The sequence below is a fragment of the Panthera pardus genome, unplaced genomic scaffold, assembly GCF_024362965.1.
Source record: "Panthera pardus isolate Hobbes unplaced genomic scaffold, ASM2436296v1 HiC_scaffold_22, whole genome shotgun sequence".
NCBI lineage: Eukaryota > Metazoa > Chordata > Mammalia > Carnivora > Felidae > Panthera > Panthera pardus.
Window position 1 is genome coordinate 57,758,546 of NW_026526788.1, and position 21,227 is coordinate 57,779,772.

Below are 21,227 nucleotides of genomic sequence, written 5' to 3' on the forward strand. Positions count from 1 at the left end.
GCCCCTTGGCTGGAGTGCCTTTGTCTAGCTTGCTCCCCCTCCAGGTTGTCCTATGTCTGGGCTGTTGGTGGAGTTGTCCTCAGACATGACTTTAGTCATCTCCCTCCCTGCTTAAGATCCACAAGAGCTCCTCATTAGCCAAGTCAAGTCTAGACACCTCTGCCTGGCTTTCAGGCTCCCCATAATCTGACCCTCCCTGAGTGACACGACAGCTGTCTTCACATTGGTGAAGGGCTGTCAGAGAGAAGAAGGATTAGTCTGATTCTTTGCTGCTCCAGCAGGCAGACGGAGATCATAGGTGGAAACTACAGGGAAACCTTGGTGCCTCAATACAAAGAATTCTTCTCCTCTGTTTTTAGTGTGTGAATGTGGGTTGCGGGGGTGGTGGGGTAAAGGTTGTGTTTCTGGACCTCTGACAATGTAGGGAATATTATTGTGTGCAGCACCCACAGTACTTGTTCTTTACGTACCGGTCACAGGTGGCAGGAAGTCACAAAATACTGCACATCCAGTCCCAACATCAATCGTGTGAAATTTCTGATAGTTTCAGCAGACTATTGTTTACCAAGCCTCCTAAATCAACGAATGGAGACAACAGGAGGACTATTTTAGATTCTCAAGAAAATACGTATTTGTTTTGAATGCCTCATGTTTGTGTGGAATGTTTGTGTTAAAGAGAGAGGTGGGAGCCAAATTCTGTAAAGCCCTGTCGGCCATGGTGAGGAATTTGGCAACTGAAGCAGGGCAGTGACGTGATCCTAGAATGGAAGCAGGAGACCATGAAGAATGAACTTTCGAACAGCAGTGAACTTGGCAGCACTGTCACGAATGGCCTCCAGCAGAGATGAGCTCCCAGACACAGGAGCAGGGGTGGGGAACCCCCTGTCAGGGATGCTGCAGAGTGAAGTTGGACTCGAGGAGGTATGCTGAGCAAGACGACTTCTAAGAATCCAACTTCTGACCTTCTCCCCAGGCCAGCCTCCCCTGCCCCAGCCTCGGATCTCTAGCCTGGATCTCTGCAGTGTCTGCAGAGAGGTGGTGCCAAACCGTCTCCCCGCTCAGAACCTTCTCGGCACACCTACCCTGCTCTCCTTTTTGTCCTTCGGATTCTTCATACCCACAGCAATGCTCTTGATAATAAATTATTACAAATGTGCAACAAGCAGCTGACAGAATAAGCTCTTGTACATTCATATAATGGAATGTTGTGTAGTTATTTCCATTCAGGTGATGCAAGATTTAGCGTGGAAAGATGGGCACCATATACTATTATGGGAAAGAAGCTGGTTACAGTGTGACTTGAATTTTAAATATTAACCAAAAATGCATAGAGAAAATACTGGATGATGTATACATCAAAATGTCATATTCTCTGGGTAATGGGATTAGAGCTATTTTTCTAAATTTTATAAAATTAGCGTGGTTTGACTGGTACCGGCTTTTATGAAAGTATTTTTTAATTCTACCTTTTATCAAAGCCACCTCTTTCCCTGTAACTCTGACCTACACTTACCTTTTCTGACTCTAAATCTTGTTGGGTTTTTTTTTTTTTATGTTTATTTTTGAGAGAGAGACACAGAGTGTGAGTGGGGGAGGGGCAGAGGGAGTGGGAGACAGAATCTGAAGCAGGCTCCATGTTCTGAGCTGTCAGCACAGAGCCCGACATGGGGCTCGAACTCACGGACCATGAGATCATGACCTGAGCTGAAGTCGGACGCTTAAACCGATTGAGCCACTCAGGTGCCCCTATATTTTGTTGGTTTTGTATAATCCGGTACATGGTTGTAATCTGTTTTGTGTTATTCTAAGATTGTTTCATTCATGTTAGTTTTGTCTCTACAATTAAGTTTCTCTGGCTAAACTGGTTTGGTCCTTGATCCTTAAGGTACCACATGACTTAACTGGCTTTCCAGAGAGGACCTAGACTTGGGAATGCTCCCAACTCCCATAGCTCTCATGGGGATTGGTTCCTGACCCCGGGATTCAGGAACCAAGAATGTTCAGCCCTATCACACTATTCCGCCTCTGTCTCCTCTGGTGATTGGATCGAGAGACCTGAAGAACCTGAGGGGCTGTCCGAATTCTAACCCAACTGTTGTTCTCCAGCAGCCAGGGCACAAGTGGAGATTGGAAGGTGACTTTTGCATTCTTTTCGCATTGCTTGTGAACAACATTAGAGCTGAGAGAATCTTTAGTGACTATCATTCTTTTAGATTACCTGTATCCTGTTCTTGAGAAATGGCCTTATTGCCACAGTGCCCACTGTGCTCTGGATACCCTGCCAGAACAGGAGCTTTGTAAAGCCGACTGCAGGGACAGGTCTGGAGAGGCATCCCTTTGTTCTTATGCCTCATCTGTGCTGGGAGGCAGCTACTCTCTTACATTTTTACTAGCAGACCCTCTCAAATGACCTTTGCAATGATTTCAGCATGCTCTTTTTACTCCATAGGCGATTCAAACTCCAGTGACCACAATTTAGGACTGTTAACATCTCTCTTTTCCATCACTAAACCAGAGGGGCAGCATGGCTTCCTTAAATAAGGCTTAGAACAGGAGACCCTGCTGTTTTCTTGATGTTTGTTTGTTTTTTTTTCCAAGTGCATTCAGACGTGATTCTCCATAGAGACCTGAAGGGCTGTCAGGTGGAAGGAAGGACAAGATTTATTCTGTAATGGATTTCTATTGCTTCTACAGCCTTAACACTGCTCTAGTCTGGCACTTTCTCTGTCTCCCTTGCCACAGTCCTGGTCAAGACCACCGTGCAGCCATGCCTGCATGACTGTGACAGTCTCCCATCAGGTCTACCTGCCCGTCCGGTCTTGCTCCTCTAATCCTTTCCCAGAGAGCCTAAGTGATCTGTTTAAATTGTGAATCTGATCATACCACACCTCTGCTTAAAATCTGTAATGCCTCTGTGTTGCCTTCAGAATAAACTCTAAACTCCTTAGCATTGCTTTTAAGACTCAGCTCCTGCTTAGCTCTCCAGGTGCATGCCTTGCCCAGACTGCCAGTCCTACCAAATCCCTTGTGTGCTGACCCTGGACACTTCTTATTCTCCCTTACCTCCAGGTCTTTCTCCTCTCTTCACCTGTTAGTTTATTTGCCTTCCAGGCGTCGCCTCAGATGTCACTTCCTCCAGAAGCTACCCCCAGTCACCCAAGGCCAGGCTGGGTATTCTTATGCATGTTTCTTGCCATCTTACAGGTACCTGTTTACATCTGTCTTCCTCTCCAGACAGTAAGCTCCTTGAGGGCTGGGATGGTTTTATTTATCACCATAACCCCAACACCAGTGTCTGACAGACACTCAATAGTTATTGAATGAATGAATGAGTGAATGAATGAATGAATGACAGATGACATAACAAGGATGACAGATGGACCTTCTTGGAGGTAGATTTCCACTCTGTGCACTGAAGAACTTGCTAATAACTGGTAATATCCAAAAAAGGGAACAGACCAACCCACAAAGCAGTTAAAGTCCTATCCCTGCAAGTCTGCAGACACAGCCTATGTGATCCTCGGGAGGGAGCTTCTTCAGGGGATGGCAGGTTGGGGTACGTGCGCTCCACTCATTTCCCATCTGCCAGAAGACCCAATTAGATTCACTTCTGAGAGCCAAAGATCTGGGTTGGGGTATCAGCTCTGCATTTACTGTGAGAACTGGGGCAAGAGGCAGCCTCTCTGAGCTGTCTTTACCTGTGAAATAGAGGTGATGCTTGCACTGCCTACTTCACAGACCTTGTGAGAGCAAAGCATAGTCACACACGTTAAATAAAGTACTTTGTAAAAGCCTTAAGGCCCAATGAAAGGTCTGATTATTTACCACATAATCCTTAGGTCTTGAAGCTTCACTAAATAACTCTTGCTCTGCAACTACATTAGAAAACAAAGTGCCGTGTGCCAAGTTTTACTCTGGCAGGCCGAGCTGAGAGAGCAGAGAAGTCTGCCTCTTCTGTGCTGTGCCATTGTCCCCTGGAAAAGGCAAGAGTGGGGATCAAGAACACCTGTTTAGCTAGGATCTGTCAAAGGCCATTGTTCCTGCCATCAGGGAGATTCCTTGGAGCTTAATACTAAAACGAGGGGGAGTAGGGCTCCAAAGTCTTGAGTCACTATGAAAACCAGCAAGAACCCAGACTGCAGACATATACAACACACCTTCCTCTTGGACCCCTTGACTGATGCTTCAAGTCAGAATACTTAAAAGCATTTCACTTCCCCTTTGGCATAACAAATCCAATGAAACCATTTAATTTAAAGGCTTTTTATTAGGAACCAGGGGAATGAGCTGCTTGTCCCTCTGTAACAGTCTAGAGTAGGTCATCAGGCCCAGGATGGAGAAAGGTTATTAGCAAAGGTACTGTGCTGTGCTTTGCTGCACTTGCTTAGGGCCTGGAAGGAAAGGTGGCGGCAACGGAGGCTGGCAGGAACTGGTGTTAGCCAAAACACCAGTAGCCTGGGGAGAACCCTCTACCTTCCTTCCACCTCCACTCAAGGCCGGATGGAGCATGCCAGGAGACCGAGAACGTGGCTGGAGCAGGCAGGACGCAGCAGTGCTGGACCCCTGGCTGCATCGTGTGCTACTTCACTTCACTTGCCTGCCCTCCACTCTTCTTGCCGTTTGGTGATTAGGTATTTGAAGAACTCATACACAGACCATGCGATGGCTGTGGAGGGGATCTGGTAAATTACTCTGGCCTGTACCCCTCGGAAGTAGGCGGTCACACCACCTACTTGATACACCGTCCTGAAGGCACTAGCCATGCCTGTGATATGTCCTGTGATGTTTGAGTTCAAAGCCAAGGATTCCTGGGTGTTGAGCAGTGTTTTGCAAACGTCCAGTGGGGTTGTGGCAGCGGCAGCTACGGCTCCTGCACAGGCTCCAGAGAGAACGTGGGAGCTGGGGTTGTACCGTCTCTGGGGGTTAAAGTGCTCCTGCAGGAATTCATAGGTCATGAAGTGAATGGCTTGGAAGGGAACATTCATGGTTAGCTGGGTGGTGTAGCTACGATAAAAGGCGCCGGCCCCTTCATTTTGCCACACTGCCCGTACACAGTCTGTCACCCGGTGGTATGGGGAGTTGTACATCTGCATCCTCTGCTTGACCACTGGTAGTGCCATCAACAAGAAGAAGGAAGGAAATGATGCCAGCAATCAACCGGTGAGCAAGAGTGTCCAGATTCAGAGTCCCGAGTCAGCGGGTCAGCCATTGGAATGGAGAGGGGAAAAAAAAAAAGGATGAGTGAGCTATCAGTCTAATAAATTAAAGTTTCCCTTTTTTGAGAGAAGGGGATAGGAGAAGGTTGATAAAGGGCCAAAAAATAACAGACTGACTTATAGTAGGATTTCTTTAAAACCAACCAGTGAACACACAAGATACATCTATGGTTTAGAAACTCCAGTAGATTTTCTTGAAAAAATTACCAACCTATTATGATCTTACCCTTTCGTAAAACCCCAGGGAAGAAATGACTCAGTGGCAGTGAACATGATAATGAACGGATAGCCCTAACAATCCCAATCCTCAGGTATGCAGAGCACCCAACTCTTATGACATGAGGATGGTTATCCTCCTCAGGAGAAGGGCTACCAGAAAGAAAACACAGTTCTTAACCAAGAAGACTGTGGCTTTAGTTTCCAAACATCTACTCTCTTGAGTAGATAACATGGTATGAGCCCTGGGTCTTCAGCTTAGCTTTGGCCCTTTCCACACCATGGCCTTGCCCAGACTGGTAAAGGGCTGGAGCTTAAAGAGCATGGCAACTGTGCTATCCCTTCACGTTTGTTTGAGTACCTCATTCTCCAGCTCAGAAGCCAAGATCCAAGCAGCCGGGCAGGAACTGAGCTCTACAATTTACCCTTTCATTCCTATTTCGACTATCTTCATTCTAATAAGAATGGCAGGATTTTTAAATGTCAAAATCCATCTTTACCTCTTTGAAGAAAAGTGAAATACTCTGTTAAATTTTCAGATGAGATCAAATCCACTACAAAGAGGACTTCCGAGAAAACCCAGGAATAGGCCAAGTAGAGCCATATCTTTTTTCAGGGAAGCCCCAAAGATGAATTAAAGCTCAATGAATTTGCTTCCTAAGGGGCTCCTCCTACCCACTGACAATATGGGGGGGGCGCCCTCTACTGGTAAGAAACGGTAACACAAAAGGATTTCCCCCCCCAAAATGGCTGGGATGCTCCCTGTCTTTCCTCCGCAAACCAGAAATAAAGGAGAAGCCTAGAGATGCAGGTGCAGTGGCCCACAGGGGGAAAGGTGGAGGAATCATTACCTTCTGCTGGATTCATGGCTGCATCATGCAGTAATGTTGCTACACAACCGGCCGCACCTGCAAAGGAGAAAACAATCGCCATACATGAGGCCAGAAGAGGACAACTGATTGAGGCACCAGAGTGAAGGGAGTGGCTAGGCTAAACAACAGCAGGGAGAGGGAACCCACTGCTCTCGAGCCCCTGTTCTGAAAAATGAAGATATTTGTTCCCACCAACTTAGTAAGGTTACCAGTCTACATTCCATATGTATAATAGGAAGGCCAAAAGAGTCAAAGAAAACAACCCAGATTTTATAAAGACTTTTCTGAGAATGAATGCACTTTATGCCCCAAACAGGAAGCAGGTACACTGCAGCCAAGGGATGCCAGCACCAACTGCCTCCAGTGGAGGGAGAACATGAGGGGCGGTGGTCAGATCTGCCCCACACCATCTCACCTGTCATCCTGCTGCCCCTGTGCTGCCCATTCCAACTCCAAACTCTAACATCTATCCATTTAGACCTTTCCTTGAGGTCCTTAACCACCATATCTCTCAACTTTCCTCTCAGTTTGGTTTTCAATCCTCAAGCATCAGGCTGCTGTCCCTTCCCTTACTTTCACATAGCCTTCAACCCTCTGGTTTTTCTGTGCAGAAGTCTCTTGGCTCAACCCCAATTCACTTGAGGCCTTGTTGTGTCCTCAACAACACAAACTGCCTCTGGTCAGTTAGGATCCTGAAAACGTGATGCAAAGAGCTGGGGCTCCATTAATGTCTTCCTTGGGCAGCTGGGTCACCTCAGATCCTGCCCCAAGGAGCAGGACACCACCCGATTATCAAGATATATACAGTGGGAGTATTTCAATGTGTCTCCACATTACCAGGGCATTAGAAGTTGATGCAGGGAGATGAAAGAAGTCAAGCTGGTAGGTAAGGGAAGATACCGTAACACTTTGTTGAGGTGTCCCAAAAGAGGGGTGGGGTTGAAGCAGCCCATTGTCTGAGAACGTCAGGTTTGGAAGTCCCTCCCCTATACTCTGGCCTACCCCAGCCCAAAGCTTCAGCTCCAAACCATGCTGAGGCTGGAAAGCATTGACAGCAGCAAAGCCCAAAGAGTTGAGAAAGTGGGGGAACCAGCACAGGAAGGCTCAATACCATTGGCAATATGGCTATTGCCCCCAGGGTGGATTACATCACTCAATGTCTTTTTTAACTTTTCGTAGCAGGCAAAATAGAGGGCATGGGCAGGCCCTGCGCCTGTTGCTGTGACGTTTAGCCCCCGCATGGGTCTCCACAGCCCCTCTGTTCTTATAATCCTCCAGAGTGCCTCCAACACATTTCGATAGCGGGCGGCTGGGTCAGGCTGTAGGCTCTGCATCCGGGTCTGAAATTACAGAAAGAAGTGCAATGTCAGTGATGCCAACTTCTTATTCAACGTTGTAACTTCAGCACTCAGGCTTGGGACACTCCTCTGTGGAATCATGCCAATGTGCGGGAGTGCTACCTGACACCCAGTTTTACTCCCAAATCTATGTCTGACCTTTCCAAGGCTTGGACCTTTTGCTAGTCATCTATGAAGGGAACACCATTCTTTTCTCAAGAATATAACTGCTTACGGGGCGCCTGGGTGGCTCAGTCGGTTGAGCGCCGACTTCGGCTCAGGTCACGATCTCGCGGTCCGTGAGTTCGAGCCCCGCATCGGGCCCCTGTGCTGACAGCTCAGAGCCCGGAGCCTGTTTCGGATTCTGTGTCTCCCTCTCTCTGACCCTCCCCCATTCATGCTCTGTCTCTCTCTGTCTCAAAAATAAATAAACGTTAAAAATTAAAAAAAAAAAAAAGAAAAAGAAAAAAAAGAAACAGAGGGAGGATATATTTGTAGCTCTGCCTTTAAAAAAAAAAAAAAAAAAAAAAAAGAATATAACTGCTTAGGAAGTATGCTTGAACTCTGAAATGATTCATAGCCCCAGCAACAAATATCAAGCCTGTTTCAGGAGATATTGCTTTTGTGCCTTAATAAACCCAGGCCAAGAGTTCGTTACAAATAGATTCTAAAGTCAACTATTTACTGTCTACAACATTATGCCTTATTTCTGAAGGTTGATCCTGGGCCTGCTTCCTAACCACACACTATACTGACTAATGAGACGATGGCTCATCCTTTATTACATCCTTGATGATTATCTGACTTTCATGGATTATTTGGCATTGGCAGCTGAGCCTGTAGGTTAAACTCTTGGCAGAAGTAACATTTGTAATCAATGCTGCTCTATTTCTGGGAAAGAGCATTTGCCTTGAGACTATGAAAGGTGGAAACTAACTTTGTCTCTAAAACTGAAGGGGCTCCCAGATTTCTAATCAAAACTGAATGAATCCCCAAACTGGCATCAAATTAAATCAGTCTCTGTGAAACAGAATCCATGGAATTTCCAGAGGATTCAATGATTGGGACAAAAGTACATGGCAGACACTTTGTATAATGTTCCTGGACAAAGTCTGGTTGGGATTTGGGAAATGAATCTCTTCGAAACATTCACCAAATCACAGACCCTCAGAGGGAGGTTTGTCTCCCAGTGAAAAACTCTTGTCTATTGATCCATTTCAAGATTAAGATGGCATGGAGACTAACAATATAAAATCAATGTCCAGTGCCTGGAACAAAGTAAGCACTCAAGATTTGTTTGTTGAATGAATGAATGAACAAACGAATGAATCTTAGCTGTGTCTGCACCAATTCACAAAGTAAGAAGGAGACTATTAGTGAGCCAGAAGGGCAATTTATGCCCAAGTATAGTTTAAATTCCTACTTCATTCCAATTACTGGTTCAGTCTGGATTTAAAAGCTTGAACCTTCCTTTTGGCCAACTGCAATCCAAGAGTGTTGTCTCTTGTCAAAAGCATGAGGGAAAAAAAAAAAAACTAACCAGATCAACAGGTCCTAGTTAGCTGTAAGCAATCCACATTCCTCTAGTTATTTTCTCTTGTCTGCTACCAACAAAGAACTGGAAAGTTCAAAGGTTAATTACTGTAAATGCAATCAGAAATACAGTTACCACTTATTACAACTTGATACATTCATTCTACTTCTCAAAAAAAGAAACCCATAAAGTTCCAATAAAGCATGTGTTTACAGATCTTTCCCATCACTCACGGGGTATAAAATCCATCAGAGGAGTTACCCAGCGACTACAGGTCTTTGCTGGCTACAGCTGCTGATAAAGATAAACTGATCCTGGTGGCTTAACAATTATGTGTTTCCATTGGTTTGTTCAAAACTGTTCTTGCATAGGGAGAATGTTCAGAAGCTGTACTGCTCTGCTGAAGTCACTAGCATTATCTGGACAACCAGCCTTGAAAGGTCTGGCCTCAGAGATGTGGAACGTTTCACCCCCAAGAGAAACCTGGACTGTAGGTATCATACATACCCCTAACTCTAATTCACGATTCTACTTACACCCTTATGGAGAGGAACCAAGCATAAGCTATGCCAAATACAGAAATGAATACGGCTCCCCAAATTTGTGGGCCAATAAATCTTTCTTTTGGAGAAAGATCAAATCTCTAAGAATTTATGAATAGCCTTTAATATAAAAACCACTAGCTTTGAAGAAAAGCCAAATAAACTAATAGGTAAGTGGTTTGGCAAAAAACAAGCCACATTTCAGTCAGAAAGCCTGAGTTTCAGCCCCAGCTTTGCTAGATGTGTGGCCTTGGATATGTCACTTAACCTGAGTTTCAGTGTTGTCATCTACAACATGAAACTAAGAATGGCTAATGGAGCTATTATGGGCATTTGAAGAGTCAGGGCACGTAAAAGCCATTGGCAATTTATGAAGTACTACAAATATAAGGCTTTTTATTGTCTTCAAACATGATTCTAGGAAATATGTGTTTATATCTTAGAATGTATAGATCATGGGAGTGTTGTCTCTTGTGTATGTCATTTCACAAATATGCATGGGCAACTAACTGGTCCTTAGCCACTAATAAATCAGGTTTCATTTTTGTATTTCTTGTTTTCACTTTATTGTTTTTAATGTTTATTTATTTTTGAGAGAGACAGAGAGTGAGTGGGGAGGGGCAGAGAGAGAGGGAGACAGAGAATCCCCAGGGGGCTCCACACTGTCAGTGCACAGCCCAATGTGGGGCTCGAACTCACAAACTGTAAGATTATGACCTGAGCCGAAATCAAGGGTCGGATGCTTAACCAACTGAGCCACCCAGGTGCTCCTATTTCACTTTCAAGTTTCTCTTTGGCTATAATGATTTTTTATGTCCGGCTATCAATCTGAAGTTCACATTTAGGACTGAGCACTATTGTGAAACTCTGTGCCTTGCTTGGCTCTGGAAATCTACTTTGGGGAGGCTGTATGGAAGGCCCGAGAGCCTGACTGGGGTCAAATCATGACTGTGCCACCTAACTTGCTTCCTTTTCTTGTTGTGTAAAATAATGAAAATGGTGTGTACTTCATGAAAACGCTTCACAGATTAAACGAATAAATGTATGTAAGGCACATCAGTTAGTGTTTGGCAAACAAGAAGAGTTGACATTTACTGAATAATTATTATTAGATACAAGAAAGTCAAATATGCCAATGTTTCCATTTCCTAACCTTTCATTGGTGAATGTGTATAGATAACCATTTACATCTGGGGTTTGGCAAAGATTTATTTCCCTTTGTCACGATTACAGAGCCAAATAGCAGCACGTTGGTGACAAGAGGGTACTTAGATGATTTTGAGAAGAGTTCTGACTGCTTTGGTTGCAGAGCCTATCCCTATAGATAAAGTCTGATGTTTGCCTCTGAGGTCCAGAAATGGAAAACTGGGATATGTTTGGGCTCCCAAACCTCCCTATTATGACCATGTAAATAGTTGGCTGAATAACTATGGCCTGGCAAGGTTATGCTAGGTTCCTCCCAAGGATATTTTAAATCAACTTGACCCTGAGAAGTGGCTGGGTAGCACTGGCTTACATGCCAAGAGGCAATGTCAACTTTCATTTGCAAACACTGTGGTTGCTGTTTTGGCTCCAACACAGATACCTGCTTCTAGTCTTAGGGATGGTTGGGCTGCTCTTCTTCTCCACCACCATTTATGGTAAAAGAGGAACTGGGAAACCCTGGGACAAGTGAACTGGGAAGGCCTTTCTGAAGGAAGAGATTTGAATTTTACTTTCATATCTGTACAACAATGTTTAACATCCTAGTGACACTAAATCCTACTGGTCTCACCTAGTTGTTCCCTCTAGTCATTTAAATCCCAGCATTAATGACAAATGAAAATGATTCTTCTAAAATAAGCTTTTGTATTTTTGAAGACTCTTGAGCATTTTTTTCCTCCAGGTCAAATAATTAATTCTTTAATATAGGGCTTTGAGGCATAACTATAATGTTATAGGACTTTTTTAAAACACAAATTTCAAAGCTTATGTAAATGAGTAAGAACTGTTCTTCAAAACAGCTTGGAAGGCTAGAAGTAACTTATTCCACCAGTGCTGTGATTATGCAAAATATTTCTGGAACTCCTCTTTCAGAAGTGTTTCCTCAGTGGGTTTGTCAGCCTCAAGAATAAACCAGGCTCCTTGCTTTCTGCTCCTACCTTCTCTCTGACTCCAATCAGTATTACCCATTTTGATCTCCCACCTTATCTACCATTTTTGATTCTGAATGGTCTGTTACTAAAAAATCGACCACATCTTGTGACAGGACAAAGGTCTGCCCTCTTTAAGGATATGCACCCAAATATTCTAAAGGGATTTCTAACAAAGAAATTTATAAAATGTTTACAGCAACAATAGCATTATGTAAATACATGGAATAAGAAGATAGCCTACCAAGGTAATAGGACAACACTTCAGTTGACAAGTTATAGTAATATTCCTAAGTCAATCACATTATTACATTGTATTTTTCAAGTCATTAAATAATTTTCATTGCTTTCCTTGATCTAGTTTTCACTTGATACCCATCCTGAAACATAGCACCCTAGACCCTGCTAGCTCCTGCTCTCTACTCACAGTCTTAGTATTGGGAGGTTACTTTACTTTGCAGTTAGATCACATTAACTTTTGGATATATAGCATTAACAACTCACATTCAACCTAGACTTTATTACATAAATGTCTGCATCTTTTTTATTTGTACTTGCCCATTTTACATTTTAATACTGTTAGAGCATTAATGATCCTTTTACTTCTCTTGCAAAGATTTTACTTTTTATTTCTATTCCTCCCAATTGACAAGGGTATTTAAAGTTCTAATATCCATTTTAACCAAGTTCATTTACCAGTTTCAATAGGGATGGCCACTGGTAGGAGTTGCTTTGCAGTGCACTAGAAAACTCCTATCAACTCAATGTCATTCACAAAGCTTAATGAGTACTTTCCCCATTTCCTCATCCACACTACTTATGAAAACATGTGGTAGTCCCAGAATCAGGAAGAAGCAGAAGAGGTAGACTTTGTATTTCCCAACTCGGTATTCTCTCCTTTTGAATATGTAACATTTGTCTAATTTGAGGAGAAAACACACGTCAAAGAGCTGTGAGAATACTGTTTTGACTATTACCCCTGATAGGTAAAGGAGGTACCACTCTCTTTCTCAATACGTTTACTTCAACAGCCCCCTTGAATTTACTTCTCATTCAATTTAGTCCTCACTTTTAGAGGTTGGTACCTTTCCTAATGCACAAGATTAACTGTAAAGAACAATCTGTTCCCTCTTCACCTAGCTTTCTTCAGAAGCACCCGACTTCTGTACCCACTAATCAGTCTGCTTGGTTGTGGTTGCCATTAGTTTTTACTTTCACAGGAATCATGCCTTCATGTTAATCCTATTTCATTTTCTTCACACTTACATCTGCTTTTCAAAATCATGCTTCCCTTCTAGGCAACTTTCCCCTTTTTGTCAAATTCAGGTGGCTAAAGAAACACACTGTCAGGTTCATCTCTCGTTTGGGGGCCTATGTGCCCCCATACAAAATCCTAATCCCAGTTTAGTTTTCATGTTCAGGAAATAGGTGGGGTGTCATGCTTGCTGCACAGAGAAACCGAAACCTTTTCCTGAACATGGGTTTTCCCAAATCATTTCCAGTCTGGAGCTATGAATTCTGACTGCACAATGACTTCCAATCATTCATGGCTTAAGAGTTAATAAGTAAATCATTTATCTAGCCGAGACATTTCAGATTTCCGTTCTTGCCCCAACACTGTTAAGGGAAGACACAGCAAGTTTCTTGTAAAAGCACTCGCCCAGAGAGCATCTTCAAGGCATTAAGATCCTATTCGGAGTCTGATTCACCCCAGTTGTCTTCACCGTAATCAAATTAGTAGCACTTACCTGTTCCATCCCATCCCACCCTATTCCTGTTTAGTCCCGTCTAGGATCCAGACTTTGGCTGACAGATTTTCTTTCCACAGTCCCGATTCAGATCTCACTGACGGTTAGAAATGGGTCCTGGTTCCTGACTGGGTTCAATTCCCAGTCGGGACCTTGCTTGCATGGCGCATCGGTCGAATCGTGTGGTGGTGGCAGGAGCCAGGAAGAAACCCATGTCGGCTCCGGCTCTCGGCCAGGATCCTGGCTCGGGACAGGACCCAGGGGTCGGGTCAGCCCCAGGTCGGATTCAGAGCCGGTCCAGGTCTCACCTTGACGCAGTCGATGGGATACATCACGCAGTGCTCCAGGATCCCTGCCACGGCGCCCGCCACCATGTGCGTGGTGACAGTGGCTCCAGCCGGCAGCGCCTCGTAGTCCGGGCCGGAGTCCGGATCCTGCCGTACCGGGGGCCTGCAGGCCCCGGCCTCCCCGCCGCCGGCCCCCCGGCCCACGCCCCGCTGCAGCCACCCGTCCAGCAGCGCCGACTCCTCGGGGCTCCGCCCCGGCCCAGCCGCCGACCTCCCCGCCACACCGCCAGCACCCCGCCCCTCCAACTCCATCCACCCGGGCCAGCTGCGGCGCCCACCCTCGCCGCCGCTGCCGCCACTGCCGCCACCGCCCCCCGGCCCCGTCGCGTCCGCCTCAGGCGCGGCCCAGAGAGCCCGGGGCCTCCGGCTCCCGCTTGGCCCGCGGACACGCCCTTCAGCCAGCCATTGGTGCAGCTGCCAAGTTATCCCCGCCCCTTTGCTTTCGTAGGGAAAAAATGTGTGTGGTATTAGAGAAGTGGCCTGTCATTCCTCCACCCCGTGGCGTTGCTACTGCTTAGGTTCCACCCCTTCCCCTTTGATCTTGGAAGCTTCTTGTTTATTGGCTATTGATTGGCCAACATGTAAGATCAACCCGCCCTCCGACTTTTCTGGAGGGCGGGAGAAACTTAAGGCTGAACTTTGATAGGCTCAACCACTCTTGATACTTTGACCGCGGCCATTGGCCCGCATCACGTCGGGATCCGATTGGCTACCGGAAGAGAGCGAAGAGCCCAGGGGCGAGAGAGGCCGGATTTGGGCCCCAGACTGGCGCCTGTGGAGCTCCAGGCGGTACCCTGTGGGGCGGATGGGGCGTGGTGCCAGGCCTTCAAGGTCAAACCGCTGACGGATGCCGTTAGGATCTGCGTTCGAGCGCCCGCCCCAAATCCCGGGATGCGCGGGTCGCGTGCAGGCGGCTTTGGCCCGAGAGCTCTGTTCCCGCGGGATCTCCGGCCGGCGTGAGGTGGAGCCAGCTTGAGCCGGGTATCCCCTGGCGCGGCCCGCGGGCCGTTCCGGGAAGCTGTTGCGACAAGCGGGCGGCGGCCCGTTAGACTGGTCGCATCTGGAGCGATGCCCCCGACCCCGTCTCGTGCAGCTCGCGAGCCGACTCCCGAAGGCCCTGTGCTCCTCAGGCCCTAGCGCGCCTCACCAGGCTTGCACCCGAAGTCGCCCTGGAAACCCCGCAGTTGCTGAATGAATGAGTTCCCCGGGGCCCGCTGTCGCTGGGTCCTGCGCCGAGCCGAGAGCTGGAGGGAGGGAAGAGAGATGTTGAAATGGGGCGGGATGATTCAGAGATGACGACAGGCGGAGAGGCGGGTCTGGAGACAGCTTGCCGCAACAAGCACAGAAAGTACGGCGGCTGTGGAGAAGCTCGGACGTACCACTTTCCCCGAAGCTGACGCGCCGATGACCACCGCTGCCTGGTGGTGACTGCCTTTTGTGATAAGACCGCTCTCCCTCCCGGGCGGGTCCGCCGGGGTTTAAGAGGGGCGCTCTCGGGTGAAGGACATTGCCAGCGAGCCCCAGCCTCGAGCACCACTTCCTGGGCGACGCTGCTGCGCGGGAGCTACACGAGGGCTGCTGGCTAGTCTGAGTGAACGCAGGAGCTTTCCCCGCTCCTCCGTCTGCCCTCCTTCAGTATCCCTTCTCTGGGGCGTGTTTGTACAAGCCTCCCACTGGTTCCAGCTCAGTCTTTCTACCTGTTTTGCTGAGATGGTGATGCAATTGTGAACTTTCCCATCTGGTTACAGCTTTTCTTTAAGGAAGAGATTGTCCTTTTTTTCTCTGAAGCTGGCCCTTCTCTGGGCCTCTGGGAGTTTTTGTTTTTAACTTTGTTTTACTCACCTATTCTGTCTCTCCTCAGCAGTGGTTATTAACCTTAGGCTCTCGACCTTTTGGAAAATAATGAAGCTACCAATCCTCTTCGCCCCTCCACTTCCCATCCCCCATGCACACACCTGGAGGTCCATGAACTTCAGGTTAAGAACCCCTCTTCTACATCTTTCCCCTTCTCTAGCTCACTTCCCTTGAAAAATGAATAGGACTCACAAAAAGAAAACCACTCAATCCTGCTAGAGTACTAATTCTCTTTACTGCCAAACTACTCCAGTAATGAGTTATGCCTGCTATGTCCTTTTTCTCCTTCAGCCCTACATTTTTACTCCTTAATTCGGTAGTCACAAATGACCTTTTCAAATGCAATGGCCTTTTTCTTATTCCCTCGTGGCCTCACTGACCCATCCCTCACTGAAATTTTTTTCCTCATTAGGAGCCACTTTATTCTACGTTTTAGACTCCTCAGTCTCTGACACTTTTCTACCGACTGAAGGAGAACATTCCTAAAGGTTTAATGCTTCTTGTTCATCTTCACCACCTTAGAGAACCTTACCATTCCAAACCTGCTTTTCTCATTGGACTTATATTTCTTTCATTGCATACTTCTTAACTAAAATTTCCATGTGAACATTCAGTAAATATTTATTGAGTGCCAGCTCTGTACTTGAAGCTGGTGACCCAGGTCACAGTCCGTGGAGTTCTCATGGAGCTTACTTTTTCTTTCTTTCTTTCTTTTTAATGTTTATTTATTTATTTATTTATTTTAATTTTTTTTTTCAACGTTTTTTATTTATTTTTGGGACAGAGAGAGACAGAGCATGAACGGGGGAGGGGCAGAGAGAGGGAGACACAGAATCGGAAACAGGCTCCAGGCTCCGAGCCATCAGCCCAGAGCCTGACGCGGGGCTCGAACTCACAGACCGCGAGATCGTGACCTGGCTGAAGTCGGACGCTTAACCGACTGCGCCACCCAGGCGCCCCTGTTTATTTATTTTTAAGAGAGACAGTGTGTGAGTGGGAGAGGGGCAGAGAGAGAGGGAGACACAGAATCTGAAGCAGGCTCCAGGCTCTGAGCTGTCAGCACAGAACCTGATGCGGGGCTCAAACCCACAGGCCCCCGTGGGATCATGACCTGACCCCGCCGTGGGATCATGACCTGACCCCCGCCGTGGGATCATGACCTGAGCCGAAGTCGGATGCTCGACGGACCGAGCCACCCATGCACCCCTCATGAAGCTTACTTTTTTAATGAGGGGAGGGTGATAGACAAAAATACCAGTTAACTCTAGGTATGATTCTGATACTGAAATAGGTGTGATAAAGTGTGACTAGGTGGCTACGTTTGTTGGACTGGGAAAGGCCTTTCTGAGGAGATGACACCATGATAAGTTCTAAATGACAAACCCAGAAAAGAGCATTCCAGAAGAAACAGTAGGTACAATAACCCTGCGGAGAGAACAAGGTTGCAAAAGTGAGTGTGGCTGGAACATGGTGAGAGAAAGGGGAGGTGACACAGGATGAGATTGGGGAGATAGGCAGAGGGTGAACATCCACCTTAATATCTGACTTGGCATGTTCATTCCAAACTTAGCCCCTTCCACTTCCCACTCCAACCAATTCCTCCAAAATGTTCCTTTTCTAAAGCTGGAGGTCGTCTGTAGCTATCCTTTAGAAATATTCTGAAGCATTTGTGCTTTCTTTTTCCTTCCTTTTGATTCATTTTCCCAGTATCTGATACCTTCACATCTATACTGTAAGAACCTTTGAATGTCCTGCCTCTGGGATTCCCTGGCTTCAGGGGCTTCACCTCTGGGATTCCCATCCTTCCAGGTACATGGTAAGGATTGTTCTTCCCACCTCCTTAAAGATAGGCATGGCTTATGCATAACGGTGGATTTGCTTTGACCAAGGAAATATGAGAGAAGTGTGAGAGCCACATATGAACTTCCCTGCCACATGACTGGTGATGTTTAGAAGGCTCCATCAGCCTGGTGCCCCAGTAAGGATGATGAAGCAAAGTCACTTACTTGCCACCCCCTTCCCCTCAGATGGGCTTTCAGCATGAGTAAGAAATAATCTTTGTCTTTAAAACAGATTTTGGGATTATTCCACACCATAGCATAATCTAGCCCAGTGCCACAGCTCAGACTTTACTGTGATATTAGTCACCTGAAGAATTTGTTAAAATGCAGATTATAATTCACTAGTGGGGACGGGATTCTGCGTTTCTTACAAGTTCCCAGGTGATGCTGATGCCATCAGACCCTGGAGCACACTTTGAATAGCAAGCACCTAACCCACCCTATCTGATGTCCCACCTTCAACACATCTGCACATGCTGCCCTACACCTCACCAACCCTTAAACTTCCCTTAACAAAAAAAAAAAAAAAAAAAAAAAAGGAGCTAACAGAGAAATAACCTTCTTGGAGATATTCCTTAGAAGCCCTCAATAGCTCCCATACCTGCAGCTCCTCAGTCAGACATTGTAGGATTTTTTCTTACATTCCTAGGACCATTGCTTTTCATATTCTCTCTTCTCTACTGTCTTTATTTTCTGCCTCTACCAATGAGACTATTCATTGTCTCACTATCAAGTTTCATCTATTTTATTTAATAATAGAAACCTCAAGTTTTAGTTTGGAGCGATAAGTCCAGCTGAAGTCCATATTTCCCCCAGCTTCCCCTTCAGCTGGTGTTAGCTGTGTGACTAAGTTCTAGTTCATGGGATGTGAGTGTAAGTGGCATGAGACATCTGGGTTCTGCCTTTAAAAGGAAGATTATGTCCTCTGAGTATTTTCTTCATGTTCTCCCTTCTTGTCCTTTAGAATACAGACCCAGAAGTTGTCAACCATTTTTGGCCACACAGACAAGGCCTATACCTTAGGTGGGCAGAGCAACCGGTTGAAGAAAACTGCCTTTAGGCAGTAACAGTAATACCTTTGGACTAATCACGTTCTGTACATGAGAGAACTCGTTTAAGCAGTTGCTGTTAGTTTGAATCTTTGTTTACAGTATCAGGTTTATATCCTGATACATGTTCATCCCTAGAATGCATTTCACCCTTTGTTCTTACCAAAATTATTCTTGAAGGTCCAAAACAAGTCCCACTACTTCCAGCTTATAATACCCTCTTTCCCTGAACTGCCATCCCACATGACCATATGAGGTATAATACAGAATGAGATGGATTCCAGCAGCCACCCGTGCAAATAACACTGACTTCTTTACAGTTACTTACAGAGAAATAGATTCCTAAATTCTGATGAGTAGACCATGAAAGCTGTAGGAATTCAGAGATGGGGCAGTCAGTGAGGAGAGAAAGGATAAGAAGATATGTGTTTGAGCAGTTTAAAACTGGAGAATGTACACAAGAAGACATTTCCAGGGGGTGTGTGGGGAACAGTTTCAAGGGAATCAATTTGTTATTCCATGTCTTCTGCATCTTTCCTAACATTCATCTTTCTGAGAAAGCAGTTGAGGCAGCTCTCCTTTCCTTCCTCCTATTTCTTAGTCTGTCCTTCCACCTTACAAAAGGAAAGTGTGCCTTCACCTGTCCTTCATCTTGGTATATAGTTCATTGTCCTGGTATGTACAAACCTCCAGGTAGCTAAGCCACCAGGTAGTCCTGGTGCCAGCAAGGCCCCCTTCAATCAAGGTACAACTGTAGATTTCATGTGTTTGTCTGACTTAAGTATATTTCCATTAGGGCAAAACATGTCTTTAGGAATGGATATTTTGGTCCTTGTGGGATATTTGGGGTACATATATATTGTACAGTAGCATAATGGGTTTTTAATTTAACCACAACGTATTATCAAAGAATACATTGTTTCTGAGGGAGATTCTCTTTAGAATAAAGCAAAAAAAGCATAATTAAATGTTAAAGGCGGTAGTGCCTTATTTCACTCAGTTGACACATCATGGCAAGTTCTGTGTCTTATCTATCTTGGGACAAGAATATTCAAGATTTATAAAAATGTGCGCTGGGAAGAAATGATATGCTATAAATATAGTACAGTGTTCCCTCTCTGGTCAGAAGCAAGAAAGCTGAGTGATGCTCTTCATTTACTCATGTCTCAACTTTGGTCTTAATTTTACATTTTGCATAACTTCTAGAAGTATAGGGAAAGTACCTGTTTAATTTTCACAGATCAACATCATGCCTTCAAGTAAAAGGAAATATGTCAAAGTAAATTCATCTTTTGTTTTTTCTTGAATATTCATGCTTGTACTAAAAACATTTTCTTTTGTCAACGTAGAGTATTAGCTATACCATTTCACACACACTAGGATGGCTATAATCAAAAACACAGAAAATACTTGTTGAGTCTACGGCCATACCACCCTGAACGTGCCCGATCTCGTCTGATCTCGGAAGCTAAGCAGGGTCGGGCCTGGTTAGTACTTGGATGGGAGAAAATATGTGTTGACAAGGATGTGAAGAAATTGGAGTCTTTTACACATTGCTGTAAAATGGTTCAGTCACTGTGGAAGACAGTTTAGCAGTTCCTCAAAAAGTTAAACAGAGTTACCATACGACCCACCACTTCACTCCTAGATATATCTGAAACAATTGAAAAGAGGTACTTAAACAAGTACGTGTACATGCTTATTCCATAGCAGCACTTTTCACAATAGGCAAAACGTTGAAACGGTCTAAATGTCTATCAATAGAATGAATAAACAAATTGTGTATATACACACAATATAATTCAGATGTAAAAAGGAATGAAAATAGTGATCTATATATACTACTACAATGTGAATCAACCTCAAAAATATGTTAAGTGAAAGAAGCCAAATGTGATTCCACTTATATGAAATATCCAGAATATGTAGCTCCACAGAGATAGAACATGGATTGGTAGTGGTGATGAGACAGGAGAAGCTGCTTGATGGGTACAGGGTTTCCTTTTGGGGTGATGAAATGGTTTGGAAGTAGGTAAAGGTGTTGGTTGCATAACGTGGTGAATGCACTAAATGCCACAGAATTGTTCACTTTAAGATGGTTACTTTCTGGCGCTACTAGGTGGCTCAGTCAGTTAAGTGACTGACTTTGGCTCAGGTCATGATCTCACGGTTTGTGAGTTCAAGCCCTTCACCGGGCTCTGTGCTGACAACTCAGAGCCTGGAGCCTGCTTCAGATTCTGTGTCTCCCTCTCTCTCTCCCCTACCCCCTCCCCTGCTCATGCTCTCTGTCAAAAATATACATTTAAAAAAAGAGATGGTTACTTTGTTACATGACTTTCACCTCAACTTTAAAAAAACAAGATCGGCTAGCACCCAACAGATGAGCTGAATAAACTAGTATCTTGTTATCCTCTCAAATATTTATGCCCAACTCCACAAACAGCAGCTCTAAACCACTTATACAACTCCTGGATTGCCTGCCTCACATCAACTTGAAGAAAATCTACCTTGGACAAAAGTGAAAGATCTGGGAAATGAT

The 21,227-nt window shown here is 45.3% G+C and overlaps 2 protein-coding genes across 4 annotated transcripts; both read right to left on the reverse strand.

The window, feature by feature from the left end:
• Window positions 1-4,247: 4,247 nt before the first annotated feature.
• SLC25A28 (solute carrier family 25 member 28) lies at window positions 4,248-14,443 on the reverse strand. 3 transcript variants are annotated; one of them, XM_019459102.2, is made up of 5 exons: window positions 13,906-14,019; window positions 9,182-9,259; window positions 7,416-7,644; window positions 6,284-6,340; window positions 4,248-5,107 (listed from the first exon to the last, which is right to left on the reverse strand). In XM_019459102.2, the coding sequence occupies exons 3-5, from the start codon at window positions 7,636-7,638 to the stop codon at window positions 4,590-4,592; spliced, it is 798 nt and encodes a 265-aa protein (XP_019314647.1). In that variant the 5' UTR covers window positions 7,639-7,644; window positions 9,182-9,259; window positions 13,906-14,019; the 3' UTR covers window positions 4,248-4,589. The 3 variants fall into 3 exon arrangements, with proteins under 3 accessions (XP_019314647.1, XP_019314645.2, XP_019314646.1); XM_019459100.2 differs by lacking the exon at window positions 9,182-9,259 and having other exon boundaries at window positions 13,906-14,443; XM_019459101.2 differs by lacking the exons at window positions 9,182-9,259; window positions 13,906-14,019 and adding an exon at window positions 13,598-13,899.
• Window positions 14,444-14,570: 127 nt separating this feature from the next.
• Window positions 14,571-15,884, reverse strand: LOC109272680 (uncharacterized). Its single transcript, XM_053910125.1, has 3 exons — window positions 15,787-15,884; window positions 15,092-15,574; window positions 14,571-14,962 (listed from the first exon to the last, which is right to left on the reverse strand). Exons 1-3 carry the CDS (start codon window positions 15,882-15,884, stop codon window positions 14,593-14,595), a joined length of 951 nt encoding a protein of 316 aa, XP_053766100.1. The 3' UTR covers window positions 14,571-14,592.
• Between the last annotated feature and the right edge of the window lie 5,343 nt (window positions 15,885-21,227).